This window comes from Vespa mandarinia, chromosome 1 (genome assembly GCF_050613455.1).
Source record: "Vespa mandarinia isolate Hongniang chromosome 1, ASM5061345v1, whole genome shotgun sequence".
NCBI classification, from domain to species: domain Eukaryota; kingdom Metazoa; phylum Arthropoda; class Insecta; order Hymenoptera; family Vespidae; genus Vespa; species Vespa mandarinia.
Genome location: NC_140810.1, coordinates 1,628,831 through 1,648,504, shown reverse-complemented (window position 1 = coordinate 1,648,504; position 19,674 = coordinate 1,628,831). Strand labels below are relative to the sequence as shown.

Below are 19,674 nucleotides of genomic sequence, written 5' to 3'. Positions count from 1 at the left end.
ATATATATATATATATATATATAATTGCAAATAATAGAAAGCAAAGGATAATTACGTCATATCGTAAAAAAAATTATGTAAAAAAAAAAAGAAAAAAAAAAAAGAAACAAAGAAATCAATTGCCGAAACACCTGTACGCATAAATCAAGACAGGTATGTATATAGGAAACAATTATTTTATAAAATCAAATATTGTTATATCACTAAAATGTAATTTTTATTATTCAAAATGAGAAAAAGATGTACGAGTATATATAGAGGAAATTTATTATTTTCAATCTTGTTATGCATGGCCAAGAAACACATAATAAAAATACAGCGACGTATAAATTCATTGAAAGTTTTAATTACTTACCAACGATAAGAAGCCAAATCCATGTTGAAGTATATATTAATCCCATATATAAAAATTATGAAACCAAAAGAAAGGAAAAAAAAAGAATCTATTGTAATTTCTTTATTAACAATGTTTTACAATATCATGCTATACGCATGAAGATCTCTCTATATGGTTTGTCGTAATAAGTACTATAATCTATGACAATTTTATAATTCATTATTACAATAATTATAATCTATCATATATATATACATATACAAAACACGGTATTTTTGTGAGCTTGTCTCTCAAATTATATATATTAAAAAAGAAAAAAAAAAAAAAAAAAAATATATATATATATTTTTTTTTATATTCCTTATATATATATATATATATATATATATATATATATATATATATATATAAAGAACGAGAATAAAAACAGGAAACCATTTTGAAAATAACAAACGTACACATTCTCGTTTAATTTCGTACGATATAAATTAGATAGAAATTTCTATTTTTTCTCTTTTTTCCCGCGAGTACGTCGCGGTTATATAGACTTTAAAATAAAAGTAAAGGTAAAAATTACAATTTAAAAAAAAAAAAAAAAAAAAAGAAAGAACAAAGAAATAGAATAATAAAAAAAAAAAAAAAAAAAAAAACTTACACATTTACTAGTAAAAGTTCTTTTGGTATTACCACGTACGGTACTCCACTTCCGAAAAAAAAAACAAAAGAAAAAGAAAATAAAGAACGATATATGATATGATATTTAACAAATAAATGATGGATCTCTGGAATATTATGCTTGTGTTTTTTCTTCTTTATGCCAAGTAATAGTTAAAAAAAAAAAAAAAACTACAGTCCTGTATTTACTTTCGGAATCTTACAAGAACGAAGTTTATCGCATTTTATAAAAACGACAGTTTCTGCAATATCTTGATGAGCTTCCTTCTTATAAAATGTCATTATTAAAAATTGAGGTATCATTGAAAATATTCAACTTTTTCATCATTTATTATTAGATGAATTATTACTATGATAGAAAATACTTTCTGTGTGGGAGACTTAATGCGACTCTCTTCGACTTCATTCGAAGTATATACACGACATACAGGCTACACGTAAAATTATAATTTTAATATTATTACATCCGATATTAGTATCATAGTACTAATATGGTATTAACGATTAACAAGTTTTAGCTGTCTAACAGTTAAAAATTAAAATTGCCTACTACATCACAGTCAGCGTTTTGTGGTTATCATTGTAGAATCCACAAAAGTAATAATGGTTCCTAATATTCATCAATGCCGTTTAAATTTATCCCTTTTTTTTTATTTTTATTATTTTTTTTTTTTTGTTGCGATAAAAGAGAAAAACAAAAAATGCATTTTAAGTTATAAAAATGCTCAATACGTCATTGTTAATAAAGTAAGAGGAAAAAAGATAAATGATCGAGTAAGCAAAAATTATATTTAATTAAGTATATCAATAATTCTTACGTTTTGCTCACTATGCGATCCATCGATGACAATGATTATTTGAAATTGTTAAAAAAAAAAAAAAAAAAAAAAAAAAAAGGAAGAAATAAATAAAAATCAGTTGGATACTCTCAGAAATAAGAATGAACAGGTCGAATTATAACAATCAATTGGCAGATCTGTCACTTTGACTTGATATGTAACATCTCGTGATAGCGATGCTTAATGTGAGACGTAAAAATAGAAAAACCTTTTTTTTTCTTCTTCTTCTTCTTCTTCTTTTCTTCTTTAATTTATACCGTGACTCCATTTCTGACAGGGACTAAGGTACTATCAAGATAACGTCCAATGCAGAACTAATAATCAAAGATTTTTCATCTCAGATCGCTAATATCTATATCGCAACTATTGACATTTTTCTCGTCGAAGCTCATTTCGAGGTATCTAACTGAACGGGGAAAAAAAAAAAAAAAAAAAAAAAAAATCAGGGTGGTGGGTGGACTACGCGTCATAGTACGAAAATTAATTTGAATAAAACGTCAGGCGTTTTATCAACTCTTTTCTTTTCTTTTTTTTTTTTTTTTTCTTTTAAATGAAATAAAATTTCGTTAGCAACGACCGGCCTCCATATCGTGAGGTAATCTATGTCCTTGAGTATAACTCATTCTAAGTTGTCTAGTGGCCATACCGCCACCGCATTGGCTGCTCCAATCAGCCGTAGGAACTGGAGTACGATAAAACTTCGAAGAAGTCTTATTGAATATAGGTAACAATTCGTTTGCCTCGTTCGAAAGAGCCTGTGAAATATAGAGAATACTAAATCAATAAGCTCCTTCATTAAGTACATATCTATCTACGTAAATAAACATTATATTCTCATTCTTCTCGAATAAGAAATGCGCTTACCTTCAGATAAATGATCGCATCGGTGCCGTAACCTTCGCAGCTGAGCAAAACGATGTCACCATGAAAATACCTAGCGTATAAACGAGATAGAGGAAGACCATAACCATAACCAGCGAGAGGGACAGTATGTGCATCTGACTTGCTTGGCTGAGGCGCGGTACTATACATGTACTTAAAAAGATGATCCATATGCGAACGAGGTATGCCACCGCCACGGTCAGATATCTAATAAAATTCGACAGTGAACTAACCGATTCCTCCGAATCTCCATTCTTTTTCATAGTAATCAACTATCTCTCCTAACTCTAATCACCTTCACGCATATATCCTCTTTTCCACGTACAACAGTCACATCGATCGGCGGATAATCGTCTGATTCCGATCCGTGATATTCCATTATTGCTCTCATACTATTCTTGAATATTTCAAAGAGCATGTGATACAAATGACTTGGTACGTAAACGATTCGTATTTCGTTACCTCGTTCAAGTTCTAAAAAGAAAATGATAAAAGAATAAATTTATCGTAAAATTACGATTAAGATAATTCATATCTCTTTAATTTTTATATGTTAGAAAGTTCTATTTCGTAATCGGCATATCATTTTCTATATGTTATCGCATTATTATCTCGAGAAAATACTCTATAATACCTATTAAAGAAAATGATACAAATTATCTCGATTTACTTACTAGCGTTACTCTAGAAACAATCAACATTTTTCAAACTTGCCATTATGTTGCTTCACGTTTAATGCCGGACTAGACAGATAATATTGATCGCATAGAAACTGTGCATTCTCGTAGGCATCTTTGATAACACTGATAACATCGCACGACGGATCTATGCATCCTATGTGTCTGCTGTGACCGTTCAACAACCCACCAAATAGAAGCGCTGAAATGAAATATTAAGTTATATTAATACATTTATTTGCATGATCAACGAAATTATATCAAAATAGAATAAGTTCAATAAACGTACTGTGCTGATTGATGAGCATACGAATAGAAATTCGTGACATGAAAAATCTATCGAGGAAATACTGGATGCTGTTCTCCGTTTGAATATCAACGTCGTAAGAATCCTTCAGCTCAAGAACACCCTGGGACATCGTTTGGACAACGTCGCTATGCCTGTTTCGGATTTTGATCAAAGCTTGACAAAATCTATGAACAGATAGAGAGAGAGAGAGAGAGAAAAAAAAAAGAAAGAAAAAAAGAATAAATTGATAATAGAAATGATCAATGAATATTAATATTTTTAAATGAAATCACAACGAATCTACTCACTTATCCAAAGTGGTATCGTTAACCTCAGACTTTTCAAAGTGTATAATTTCCTCAAACGAAGTGACGTATAAATTATTTACTATTACGACACTAGGAGTTTTCAATAAATTATCGGGTAACAGATGGATCTCTTTCATGATATTAGCGAGTCGTACCGGTAGCTCCTTCCTTAAGAATATAAAAGACTTCCTTTCGCATGCGCTTAGTCCTGAAAAAAAAAAAAAAAATAAGAATAGAAGGATAAAGAGAAAAGTTGAATAAATTTTCCCTTCCTTCGCATTCATTCACATTCTAGAAAATCTTTTAATTGCGATGGATTTTTTTTCTTTTATTTTTTTTCTTTTTGTTTTTTTTTTTTTCTTTTTTTATTCTTTTTTACAATCGGATTATTAGGTATCAAATGCGCAAAGAACGATAAATTTCAATATTTATCTTTTATTTGTTCACGTGATAAACAAGTAAACACGGATCTTTTGTTGAGAATGCGATCTCTCGCAAGAGAATAAGAACAAATATGCTTTTGGTGTTATCGTATATTATAACGACTGCTACTTAAAAGCGACAATTTATGTTTTATCTAAAAATAAAAATATGGTAATTATCATAAACGATTAGATCGTAAAAATAGCATTAGCGTTAAGCGGTTACACAAATTCATTGCGCCAATGAATCCACTTGTTTTGGAAATTTCTTTCATGGAACGATCGCGGAAAGAGGAGAATAAAAGTAAATGAAAAAATTAATAATTCCATCGAGTTTTTAATTGATGTCTAATTAGCGGTAAGAAACTTTTTTTGCAACCTCTAAACGAAAATCCAAGCAGCATCCTATTTTTTCGGGTGGAAACACAAAATTATTAAAATTCCATTAAAATTCTATTAAAATTCCATTAAAATTCCATAAAAATTGCTTCGACTCATTTCTTTTTTCTCTTTAATATATAATATATATAATATTTCTTTTTCATTTTCAATATCTTTAAAAAATGTACGTATTGATACTTTCCTTCGAAATGTTCCAATCTTCTTAATTTTCATAAATTTCATAAAAATTTATTTTACAACACGATATTGGAGTTTTAATAATATCCTGTTTTTATAAGAAATTAGGATGATGCTTCTCATGAAGTCCGAATTTTTAGACCAGGTGCAAAGACAGGGCATAGATTATAAAGTCCATATGTGAATAGATTGGAGGGGAAAAAATATTTTTATACAGCAAATAAAACATCAAGTAATGACAACGTGAAATTATTAATTTTTTAATTTATTTTATTCTTTTACTAAAAAAAAAAAAAAAAAAAAAAAAAAATCCCAGCGTACAATTTTTCCGTATTGAGAACTTATGTAATCCCTTAAAATAATATACTATAAATTCATATCATGAGTCATATATAAATCTATTTAAACAAAATTTATAATCCAATCCTTTTTTCGAGTTCATAACAAATAATGTATAATACGCAGTGATAGTATGAGCTTTAGTTAGTGTACATATATGTACATATATATATATTTATATATATATATATATATCTTGACAGGATTCTATATACAATAGATAAGAACTCTATCATGAATACCAGACATCGTTATCTATAGCAATTATAACTTGCACGCAGAAACACATACATGAGGATTTTGGGTCGATCGAAAATGTCAATATATTTCGATATCGTACAAAACAAGATATATCATGAGACAACTGTTAGATTTATCATTTTGATGGATACTTTATCAAATGATTTCGTAATATATATATATATTTTTTTTTATTATTAAACGATATAAAAAATATTATATGTTATATCCAACTACGTATTTATATTTGTTATATATATATACTTCAAATGTATCGTACACATATATATTTATTGGAAAACTCATATATATATATATATATATATATATATATATATATAATATTTATTTAATTCGTATGAGTCTCATTTGTTGTAGCTTAAAATAAAAATCCATAAAGAAATAAAAAATCACGTCAAGTAGGATCGATTTATTGTATGAACATTACGTATTATATACGAGTAATACATAGACATATATACAGTAAAGAAGCTTCTTTGGTAGCAACTTGAAATGACCTAGTTGATGAAAGTCTCTTTGCAACAGCTCATTCAACAAACATTTATATATCACATCGTATCGTAGGAAGCGTATTTGCAATTTGAAGCGTGAGAAACGAATAATAGATAAGTTACGTTTAGAAATAACGTTTAGAAATAACAATAACGAGGAAAATAATTCTTGAAAATGTTCTTTCGAGCTCGTATTTTGTTGTTGTAGAATAAATTAAAAAAGAAAAAAAAAAAAAAAAAAAAAAAAAAGAGGAAAAAAACAGAGAGAAGGAAAACAGAAAAAGAAAATATTCTTCGCGAAGCATATAAATAATATATAGAATATTTTTGTCAATTGAACATTGACAATATTTCAATGAGATTCAGTATTATTCTCTATAACAATCTAAACTATTTTAAGCAAGAACCATATCGAACCACATCCACCTCTATTATGTATGTACGTCATACAATGTGGTGGCGCACTTATGTATGGTACGTCCAACAATACTCAGCTAGCCATCACCGTTTAATTGGATTAAATTATCCACGTGTTATGTTCATACATCGGCTATGATGTTGTAGTAATTCATATAACACGATTATTTTATCGTGAAAATTGCAATTTCCACGTTATAAAATATTTTCAAGTATCGTAACAAGTGTTTAAATCGTAGCGCTTCTTTTTTCCTTTCTTCCCCTTTTTATTTTATTTTTTTTTTCCGTTTCTTTCTTTTGTTTTTTTTTCGTAAATCTCTATTTTTTCCAACGAATTTTATTAATTGTTCGCGAACAATTCGTTATATGTATATATATATATATATATATATATATATATATATATATATATATATATAAAAGAAGCTTGAACGTTCGAAAAATATCTTCGAGAAAATATCGAGAGGTGGAGTCTTATTCATTGTCAAATGTAATTGAATGAGTCGACGAGAAATTGGCGTGAAATTACAATCTGACCTTATCTACTCGTTCACAGCTTTGAACTTTAAAGGATAAGCACAACTATGTACACGTGTATCTCTGTGTATATGTACGCGTAGAGAAACAGAAAGAGAAAAAGAGAGAGAGAGAGAGAGAGAGAGAGAGAAAATTAAATTCAATATAAAACATCGTTTCAATAGACAGAGGCAGAAAACGAACGCGAGACATTCGTCACGTCCGCAACGAAGTTAAAGTTTTTTTAAGTATCTCGATAATACCTTCAAAATATTTTGTATATATATATATATATATATATATGTATGTGTATATGTGTATGTGTGTATAATACAAAGTAATATATTTTAATTGATGATAACATATGTTTAGTTGTACTTGTTCATTTATTCCATTGGAAAAAATCTTATCAAATAAAACGTATTAAGACTTGGGTATTGGAACTTCCTGTTATTCCACTATGGAATAATTTTTAAATTATATTCTTGAATATCATTTCAAAGGTAACTTATATGCACAATGACGATCCTTTATATATATATATATATATATATATATATATATATATAATTTATATATATATATATATATATAATTTATATATATATATATATATATATATATATATGTGTGTGTGTAATAAATGATAGGAGGATTATACTTGATTGCAAATAGCTGAATGACACATGAAAGACATAGAGAGGGACGTTTCAATTTCGCATTCACTTTGACGACAATCTCATTGAACTAAAACTAATTTTCTACCGTTTTCATTGCTCTCAAATTACAGACGTATTTTCTAGTCTATTAAAAATTCATTCACATTTAATCCACACATATACATTCATATTTTTAGTGATTCTGGATTTAGATTGATCGATAAAATACGATTGAAATCTATACGATTTGATAAAATTTTATATCCGGTTTATATCTGATTGTATGTCGAATATACATATATAAATACATATATATATATATATTTTTTTTTTTTTCGTTAATGAATCAGATTCGATTATACAACTGATGAAAGTAAATGATTAAGCAAAGAAGTTCTGATTTTTTTCTTTTTCTTTTTTTTTTTTTTTATATATATCTTATGCGTTTATGAGATAATAACTACATGTTGCGAAGGCATCGCGTGACGCGACACGTTTGCTTTGTAAACAAGAAAATTATAGTCGACGAAACTTCCAATCTTTCGGACTTTGCTCATGCCTTTTCGTACACGTCCAAATTTATCTCGCCAAACCGAGAATAGTCACTTTTATACTAAACATTTGTTCGTACGTTGCCAATTATATTACGAAGTAGCCAAAATACGATACTAATGTTCGGTACTGTATATTCGTTTACAATAATCATAATAAATAATTTATATTTGTCATTTTTCGATCTATTTTTCTACATACAAAATTTTTCTATAATAAAAAATTTCAATATAAACGCTATCGATTATATATTTTGATCAATCATAGTGAAATGATAAAATTCGTATAAATCAATAAAATAATTGTATATAAATAAAACGATAAACTGTTATAAGAAAAGTATTACATATTATTTCATATGCATTTGTAGTGCGTATCAGAAAAAAAGAAAAAAAGAAAAAGAAAAAAAATACGACAGATCGATAAACCAATATGTATTATATTAAACCAATGCCATTTTATACGTTAATAAATTCAAACGCTTTACAATCTCGTACATATTAATTATCAAATATCAATTGAAATTATTTAAAGAATTCATTTCGTTAGTGATTCAAACGAGATCACATATTCACTATGTATTATTTCACTGAATAAAAAAAAAAAAAAAAAAAAATGAAAAGAAAAAAGAAAAACAAAGAAGAAAGAAAAAAAAGAAAAAGAATAAAGAACGAAAAAAAGAAATAGGAAATTATAAATGATTAATTTTAATTCATTCTTTCTTCATCAAGATACGGAAACACTCGGTCTCTAAAGTAACTAGCTCGTTAAGGTCTCTTCATTCGAAGAGGTGCTTCAATCCTTTGAAAGAATTAAAGACAGAACGATGTATCTATTCTTTATCGTAAATATTAGATGGATGAAAAAAATAATTGCGATTTTTATCATTTTACGCGATACGTAAAAAACCGCCAATTATTTTTCCACCGATCTAACGAATAAACTCTGTTGTTTTTATAATCCACAAGAAAGAAATAGAAGAAAAAGATAAAAAAAGAAAAGGAAGAAGGGGAAAATTGATCTAATCAAGCAGTTAATTTTCAATTTATCGCTCGATCGAAAAATGAATTAGTATTTATAAAAAAAAAAAAAAAAAAAAAGAAAAAAAAACCTATCAAAAGTAATCGCTGGTTTAGAAATCGTTTATCGAATATGTATGCGCGAGAATAATTAATGTGCCAAATGCATTATATCGATTGGAACCTGGCACGAATAGTTGGATTATAAAGGACATCGATTTTGAACATACAAGTTAAACTCTCAATCTACGAGAACTCTCGTTTTAAATATTATTCGGGGAAAATTCTTTTATTGAATAATTAACGAAGAGATATCTTTAGCATGTCCATTTAAATATCGAATGATATCTAATATCGAAAGGAAATAATGGAATTCGATGGAGTCGATAAAATGAATTTAATGACAAATGGAAAAGAATGGGAAAAGAAAAAAGAGAAGAAGAAAAGAAAAAAAGGAAAAGAAAATGGAGAATAAGAAAAAAAAAAAAACTAAACAATTAATAATTAAAATATACGACAATAAACAGAGCGAATGTTTTCTCGTTCATAAAAAGCTTTGAACAAAAAAAAACGCGTAATATTTTTACGCAATGAAAATACGAAAAAAGCATGAAGGCGACTTTAATTGTGACGATAATTGAATTATTTTGTTTCTTTTCGCACCACTTCCATATTTAAGATTCGAAAAAAAGTATATAAAAAAAAAGAAAAAAAAAAAAAAAAAAAGAAATAAATATAGAAAAAGAGCTTCCTTAAAACTTTGAACGATCTAACGCAGTTCCATAAATAAAGTATAAAAAGTCGTATAATGGTGTGTAAAAGGATCGTAAATTTGACAAAATAACTTTTCTTATTATCTTACGCAAGAAAGAGAAAATAAAAAAGAAATAAAAAAAGAAGAATAGAAAAAAAAAAAAGATTAACGCAGCAATTTAATAAAGATACAATAGAATTTAATAGTATCCTTGGACATTAATGTATTAATAAATTTCTATTTTGTTAAATAAAAACTTCCCGTTTTTTCTTTTTTGTTTTTTTTTTTTTATTTGTACATTTCAAATCGTTAAACTAGAAGACTTAGAAGAAGAACTTTCGACTCATCCTGTACACTTTTCCTGTATTTTATTTTTCTTCATCATTTTTATAAATTATATCATCGACAGTAATTATTAGTTATAATTATCTCAATATCATCTTAGCATTAATGAATATCATCTAACTATTCCTTTCATGTTGCGCAAGTCGAACGACCTTGCCGACTTTGCGATGATTTCAAGCATTAATCATTAGAATCACAGAGAGATCCGAACGTCTTCGAACTTCTCGAACTTCTCGAATAATCGATAAGAGCAAAATTATCTTTAACAAAATTTAACGAAATACAAGAGATTGAAAAGTCTCGAATTATACTTTCTTTATTGATTACGATTTCTTTTTATGGAACACGTTGAATAGAGTTACGTCGAATTTTTCAAACGAAATAATTATCATCAAATATCTAATAACATTTTGAGAGAGAGAGAAAGAGAGAGAGAGAGAGAGAGAGAGATTATTTCAATAAAAAAAAAAAAAAATAAAAAATTATTTATATTATAAAATAATATATTAAATTATATATCAAAAATATTATTTTGATATCATATAAAAAAAAAAAATAAAATAAAATAAATGAATAAACAAAACGAACTCGAATAAAATCTAAGAAGAAAATTAATAATAATCGATGATAAAAACGTTACGTTAAATAAGAGATGTCATTGAAATAAAAGTAGATAAGTCCGAAGAGATGAGATTCTTTATCGAGTTCGTAAACCGGATTTAGTAAGTAGACGTCAAAAGGTAGAAAATTAGCACAAAAAAAGAACATTATGACAGCTACATAAAAATAGAATAGAGGAAGAACACGGTAAAAGAAAGTGGATTGTTCTATGACGATGAATAATTTTTTGTAACGTTTCTTTCGCTTTTTCTTTTTCCTTTTCCTTTCCCTTTTTTTTTTGCTTTTTTATTTTTTTTTTGTTTCTTTTTTAGATAATAAATCGTTTAGAGTGTGTGACTGTTTATCGATGGAAACTTTTACGAAATGGTAATATCTTTTTCACAGCGTGACACGTACGACGTGCGTGAAATCATGTATGCACATTTCTATGTACACGTGTCCACGTATGGATCTTGTACGTAAGACGTATATTGAATAAGAAAACGAAACGGATTAACCGAGAGAATAAAAGTTATTTTCTTTTTTCTCTTTTTTTTTTTTTTTTTTTTTCTTTTTTTTTTTTTTTTTTTTGATGTAGAGAAATTGATCGAAATTTGAAATTCGAAAGTAACAATTACAAAAAATACAAAAGAATATTTTCCGAGCAATTAGTTAGGACAACAAAAGAAATTAAATCCTAGGACGATTTCATTTGCACTTTAATTAAAGCGCAAAGTGGACGTACATATATACATACATAGGTATATGTGTGCATATACATATATATATATATATATGTATATATATGCACGTATGTATGTATATGTACATAGGTAGGTACATCCGCTCTAGGAGGGTGACCAGGAATAGCTACGTCCTTTCGCTAGGTCGCTTCATGGTAAAGTAAAGTGACTTGCGTTGGAAAGAACTCGAATTATTTTCGTAAAGGTTTATTAAAATGAAAAATGATCGAGAAAATAACCAATTAATTTTTGTTCCGTAAATACAAAAATAAAAATACACACACACACACACACACACACATATATATATATATATATGTATGTACGCATGTATTTCGGGATGTATTTCGAGGAATGGAAATAATTAACTGAATCAATAATAAAATACGATTATCTATTGTAATCGTTTTAATACGATTATTACATTAATCATATATGCGTATTAACTCTGTCTTAAATACAATTACTATATCGATTAAATTAACTTTGTTAATATAGTAATAAAGTAATAGAATATTTTTATTATTCGTTAACATCACATAAACAAAGAGTTAAGTACAAAAATATAAATTCTGATGTTTACGATTTTTGGCGCGAATGACGTCGTTCGTTTTTATTATCTTCTTCTCTTTCTTGCTTTTTTTTCTTTTTTTTTTTCTTCTTTTTTTTTTTCTTTTTTACTTTTTTTCCTCGAAAAGAGTAAGGTCACAAAAGAAAACATCTTGCAACTCCGAAGTAACTTTCCATAAAGGAGAGAGAGAGAGAGAGAGAGAGAGAGAGAGAGAGAGAGAGAGAGAGAGAGAGAGAGAGAGAAAGAGAAAGAGAGAGAAAGAGAGAAGGAGAGAATAATACAAATAAAAAAGAAAAAGAAGAATAAAAAAAAGAGAGAGAGAGAGAGAGAGAGAGAGAGAGAAAGAAAAAAAGAACCAAAGTTTTGGCCTATAAGAATATAGATATACGTGATTACAAAATATGCAAATGTATTATTAACTGTAATTATATGAACTTTTACATATATACGACAAAAATATTGGCGCAACAAGAGTATTATGTAATGATAATACATATTATACATATTAAACATATGATAATACATATTATGTAATGATAATACAATGTAATGATAAATAATTCGAATTTTTTGTTGTTGTTGTTGTTGTAATTAAACGAATAAATTACGTATCGAATTCCGAAGTATACGGAGAGTAGGAATGTTAGTATCATGGCAAACATCCAAAATATAAAGACGCGGGATGATTACGCGTGATCTTTCGCTTCTATATTTGCAAGAGAGAGAGAGAGAGAGAGAGAGAGAGAGAGAGAGAGAGAGAGAGAGATAGAGAGAGAGAGAGAGAAAGAGAAAGAGTGAGAATGAGAGTGAGAGTGAGAGAGAGTGAGACATCAACGTAATGCCAATGAAAACGTTAGAAGACACTGAGGGGAAAAAAGGGGTGATGCTTGAACACAAAAACACCGATTGATTGACCCTGACCCACTGCTAAATGAACAGCGAACACATTCCTGTTCTTAAATCTAAAATCTATTTCAAGGTCTTCTCTCTTCGTATATTTCCTTTTCACGATTGAATTTCTCCCTTTCATCGTATCTTAAAACGTGAAACTTTTTATCAGATTTGAAGAATCGATTATATCTTCTTCCTTTTTTTTTCTCTCTTCAAATTTTCAAAAATAACATCGACCTTTCAATCTTGAGACTAAAATCTTTTCCATAATAACGTTTCAAAAATTGTTCTTTCCTATTCCTTTTCCCTTCCTTTCCTTTTTTATTTCTTTAATTTTTATTTTTATCTTTTTAAATCTAAAGAAAATTAAATGACGAATATATATATATATATATATATATATATATATATGGAACAAGTATTCTCGATCGTATATATATATATATATATATATCTATATATATCTATAATACGATCTTCGATAACATAATCGAAGACTTCAGCGTTACGTAATATTTTTAAGTGAGAATATTGTGAATTTGTGAAAAGGATTAATTTTTTTTCTTTTTTCTTTCTAATCCATTCCGATTTTCTTTTCTTTTTTCTTTCTTTCCTTTTTCTTCTTTTGTTTTTTTTTTGGTCCTTTTCTTTATTTTCTTTTTTGTTTTTTTTTTCTTTTCGCTTATTTTCTAAATTAATAAGCTTTTATATACGTAACTGTTGTCAATCATCGCATTTATAAAATTATCGATAATATAAAATGTTGATAGCTCGATATACGCAACAAGGTCAAAGGTGAAACAGGATGAACATTGACAAACGACGATTTATGTGTTTGTGTTCGTTTAATAGACGATCGATCGCGGTTGGTCGGGCTTTGCGTAAACGGTAAAATGTTTACACAATAAATAAATTTCTCTTTAGAACAGACGACGAAGGTAACGTTTCTCAGTTTTATTTTAAAAACTACAATATCATGATGAAAGATTCGCGTTTACTCTTTAAGAGAGAATACACAATCGATCGAGATATTGAATTCTAATAAAAATTGCAAAAAAAAAAAAAAAAAGAAAAAAAAGAAAGAGAGAGAGAGAGAGAGAGAGAGAGAGAGAGAGAGAGAGAAACCGTAACAAAAACAAATAAAAAATTAAGAAAAGAAATAAAGAAGAAAAAACAAGCTACGGACATTTAAACGAAATTGCTCGATGAGTCACAAAGAGTCCGTATGATCATTAATGAAAATGGGTCGAGGTTTTTTTATCATTCAAGTCAGTCGAATGTCAAGATCATTAAATATTAAAGTCCTGAGTGCCAGTCACGTAATCACGAATCTATCTTGTTATTCGATATAATAGCGAAAATATCGATATTAAACTATATCGAAATGTCACGTAAGAAGCAAGAAACGTTTAGTTAATTTACTAATCATTTCTTGAATAAAAAAAAAAAAGATCTTTAAGTTCAATTAAATAATAAACGATCGTAATAATGTTTATGTGTATTTCGTCGCAACTTGTTTTTTTTCTTTTTTCTTTTATTATTTTATCAGCCGCGATAAGAACGACGATGCTTTTAAGATCACTCCTTGAATAAAGTAAATATTTAAAATCAATTAATAATAGTAATAATGATAATAATAATAAAAATAATAATATATCAAAAAGTAAAATTTTTTATCGTCGATATCATAGAAATCAATTTTTGTTTTTTATTTTTCCTTTCTTTTTCGTTTCAATTGTGTTACAAATGATAATATTTTTGATACCTCTCTTAGAATTCATGCGAACAAGATCTAAGCACAAATCATTATAAAATATTGTTCCTTTAGATGAAAAATAAGAAACATGACCACGAACTTCAGAGAAATATAATATCGGTCATTTCGTATATGTGTGTGTGTGTGTGTGTGTGTGTTATTTCTCACACGACGCGAACACCATAATGGAAACCAGAATCATATGTCGTCGTTCATCTTCCTTTAATGCTCATCAGAAAGAATAGGAGGAAAAAAGAAGATCCAAAAAGAAAAAAAAAAAAAAAGAAAAAAAAAGCAAAAACAAAAAGAAAAAAGAAAGACAAAATTTAAGAAATATTAAAACCCGTAAAAATGACAAATCGATTTTACGGTTCGTTGATTTTTGCCTCAAGGCGAATATCTTCCAAACGAGAAGTAATATTTTAAAAAGAGAATAGGTCAGTGACAAAGATTTTATGAATTAAAAGATTCGAATGTATTTCTCGAATGAAATTTTATGATAATTTTGAAATACGATAAATTTCTTATAAACCTTTTATTTTCTTTTCTTTTCTTCTTTTTTCTCTTTCCAATCGATTTCATTAATAACGCTTAAAGGTTCGAATTAAATATTTCTAGAAAGTTTTTCTACAAACAATTAAAATAAACATTCGGTGATACAAAGAACCACAATTGAGATAAGCAAGTTTACAGCATGATAAGATTTTTTTTCCTCTTAACCTTCCTCTGATGCAGAATTAGATAATATTAAACTTTAATTAATTAATTATCTTTGAATATACATATATACATGCATAGAGAAAAAGAGAAAGAGAAAGAGAGGGCAGGGGGAAGAGAAACGAACATCATATTCATGTTCTTCAAAAAAAAAAAAAAAAAAAAAAAAAAAAAAAAAAAAAAACTGTTGAAAACATAACGTTAAAAAAAAAAAATAGAAAAAAAATATTTTCTTTTCTACGTGAATTACTGACGACGCGTAACAAACAATATTCTTATTCTTCGAATGTTATCAATTTTCCTAATTTATCTCGTTTAGTTTAAATATATAATTACATTCGTACTTACTATTTAACCTGATCTACATACGTGTATATATATATATGTATGTATGTACATACATCCATCACCTTCATTCATTTATCTTTAATCAATTAATTTAACGCAACTTAAAGTTTGACAAAGTTAATTCCTCCGTTATCGTACTAATTTACATATAGAAGCAGATAATAAGCGAAACTTTAGAAAATTGAAAAAAAATTATTATTATTATTATTATTATTATTATTATTATTAAAAGACGCTTATCGTCTTTTCGAAATAAATTATTCTCAATATTCATTCTCATTCGATATGAATGTGATTATTTTCGAGGGATGACTAATACATGCATATTAATAACTGTGTTTTTTTTTTATTTTTAACAATATTATTAACCAGTCGCTCGCGAAATTTTTAGTTCAATAGTTTCAATACGTATTCTAATACGGAATACGAATGAAATCTCGTTTTACTATCGCGCCATCTCGAAAAGAAAGAAACCGGTTGAAAGATTGTTTACATTGAAAGAAATAAACATCACTGTCGTCATTGCATCTGACTATCGTCTCTCTCTCTCTCTCTCTCGCTCTCTCGCTCTCTCGCTCTCTCGCTCTCTCTCTTTCTCTCATACTTTCGGTTTCTCTAGCCAAGTTATACGCAATCGTAGTTGTAACTTTAAAATATGTGACCATAAACATACTACATCGAATTCGTATTATATATTATAATTTTAAATATGAAATTCCGATACAATTCCTGCCTCCTCTTCCCCCCCTCCGCCTCCACGTTTCGCCTCCTATAAAGAATGAATATTTTTTTTGTCTTTTCTCTCTCTCTCTCTCTCTCCTTTACTAATCGTACACGCAACAATATTTTTTTTCTTCCTCTTGTTTTTCTTTTTCTCATTTTTCTCTTCTTCTTCTTCTTCTTCTTCTTCTTCTTTTTTTTCTTTCATTTTTTTTTCTTCTTTTTTTTTTTTCTCATTTCACTTGATCATCATACTTCGTATTATCTTGTCACGCGCACGAACTGTTCCAACTTATTTTCAGATTAAAAATAATCTACAATTATAGATATGTACAAAGATAGATTGTGTTATATACGAACGAGATCTTCTTTTCGCAGTTTAACGTTAAGAGGATTTAACGAGTATTCGTTATACACTTTTAAATGCCTTTCCATAGATACATACTTATGTACTTATATAAAAGATTAGAACTATTCCATTCATATATATATATATATATATATATATATATATATATATATATATATATACATATATATATATAGAATAGAGAAAGTAGATATTCTGATAATACTATTCGACATTGGGATTTGGTCGGATTGGAGTTGGACTTGGAGTTGAAGTAAGAAGTTAAAAGGTGTATAGGGTGGGATAGGACGTTGGTAGGGATGAAGTAAGGTGGGATAAGATGACCAGGAGAAGGGAAAGAGGACGGAAGGACGATGTAAAAAAAAAAATAGTAGAAAGGTCGAACGTTAGCCTTCAAAGGTCATCTATGGATGTCGACGAACTCTGACAAAATTTCAAACGTATACGCGTGAACAAGAAATATTTAATATATAAAATCTACGTAGATAAGCGTTATTTTGGATCGACGAATTTTTTTATTCTTTTTAATTTTTTTCTTTTTTCTTTCTTCTTTTTTTTTCCGAATAAAGAAACATTATTGAAATAATATCATAAAATATAGAATATAATTCATAGTTCATAGAATCATTTCAAAGATAGATAATGATGAATCTTTAAAGTACCTCTCTTTCTCTCTCTCTCTCTCTCTCTCTCTCTCTCTCGCTCGCTCGCTCGCTCTCTTTTATCTTTGTCTGTCTATCTGTCTGTCAATCTGCCTGTACACATCCTCTTTCAAGGAGATGTACAAAAGGTGGTAGTAAATATGTATGTACACGTACATACGTATATATATATATATATATATATATATATGTGTGTGTATTAGTATGTACCTAAGACTAATAACGTCTAACGCAACGCAAACACTCACCGAAATCGATGAACTGCTTTATCGAAAGTGGCGAAGGGTTGAACTGCGAGTAGAAATCTAGCATCTTGGTGATATTCCCGAAACACCTTCGTGTTAGCTTCATTTCGTCGCGCTTCGTAACACATTAACTTTATACCAGGATAAGTCGTATTTAACGTTCGTAACGTGACGCGCGCGTCGCGTTTGGACGTTGCCTCGCGCGCACACGGCCTCTTTACTCTCCTCTGCCTATTAACTCCCACCAACGACCTACCACCCGTCCGCCCACCACCCCACTTACTCACTCGCTCACTCACTCTCTTTCTCTCTCTCTCTCTCTCTCTCTCTCTCTCTAATTCTCTCTCTCTCTCTTTCTCTCTCTCTCTTTCTCTCGTTTCCTCTCTTTCTCTTTCCCTTCTTTCGCAAATATATAAGCAGATAAAAAATTGTAATATACGTATAACAGAACACCACACTTCTTTTTTTATTATACTATATTATATATATATATATATATATATATATATATATATATATACATATGTATTATGTATGTATGTATAATTATATATTTCTTGTCTCTCTTTCTCTCTCTCTTTCCCTCTCTTTCTTTCTGTCTCTCTTTGTCTCTCTCTCTCTCTTTCTCTCTTTTTCTCTTTATTCTTGCGTCTTATTATAATATAGTATTACATCTAATAACAATAAACGTATCTCTCTCGTACAACGTATTATTCGTACTGAAACTAGAAGTCACAGTGGCTGCCTCTCTAGAGAGGCTTCCTACTCTCTTACGAACGAATATTCCCATACACGCTCCACCTTTTCTTTCTTTTCTACGTAGTATCGTCTGAGCGACTGCGCGACCAATCGTCGCGTTGATATCGTGGAACGACCAGTATGGCGGGAAATTTGATTAACACGTACAAATTTTAATCGATTCCTCACGAAAAATATGAATTTATTTGTACGAAAAAAAGAATAGAAAAGATAAAGAGAAATGTAATTAATATTGTTTGGAAAAAATTTATTGATAATTGAATGATTAATGTGAAATTGTTGAAATAGTTTTAACGGGTTATTGATTTTTATTAAACGAGAGATTAATGCATTGTGAATTTTTAAAGAGCTCATAGGTGTGTCTGTATGGAGAAAGAAAAAAAAAAGAAAAAGAAAAAGAAAGAAAAGAAAGAAAAGAAAAACAAAGAAAAGAAAATATTATATAATGAACGGTGATAGTGGAGGAAAAGAGAAGGTATGGCTTTCACTCGATATCAGAAGTTGGATCGAATAACGATATATTTAAATCGACTTTTAATGTAATTCTATCTGTCATGTTTTATCCTATTGCGTGCAGTGGTGCGCGAGTGTAGTTCTTTTAAAGCGGAAGTGACGTATACTATTAGCAATGTCATCTACCACTGACCAGGAAGAGGAATAATTAACCTCTAAGTCGTTCACGTATTACAAGTACATATTCGTCGTTTAGGATATAATTTAGGAAATAAAACGTGATTCGTGATTATTTCAAATATTTTATAAAGCTTACTAAGCGAAATTACGTGGATGATTCAATAGAACATACGTAACGTACATTTTTTAGGTTAAGTAATCGTTGTATTTTTTTGTAAGGGTCTTCTGCTAGACAGACGGCGCCACATGCATTTGGATTCGATGAAAAGATTTTTAATATCGTTCGAGAAACTTTTTT

The 19,674-nt window shown here is 28.5% G+C and overlaps 1 protein-coding gene across 1 annotated transcript; it reads right to left on the bottom strand.

Moving 5' to 3' along the window:
* Positions 1–758: 758 nt before the first annotated feature.
* On the bottom strand, positions 759–18,279 carry Pdk (pyruvate dehydrogenase kinase). The gene is made up of 7 exons (XM_035876224.2): positions 17,988–18,279; positions 4,008–4,215; positions 3,700–3,884; positions 3,448–3,612; positions 3,029–3,207; positions 2,716–2,940; positions 759–2,606 (listed from the first exon to the last, which is right to left on the bottom strand). The coding sequence occupies exons 1-7, from the start codon at positions 18,088–18,090 to the stop codon at positions 2,418–2,420; spliced, it is 1,254 nt and encodes a 417-aa protein (XP_035732117.1). The 5' UTR covers positions 18,091–18,279; the 3' UTR covers positions 759–2,417.
* Positions 18,280–19,674: the final 1,395 nt, after the last annotated feature.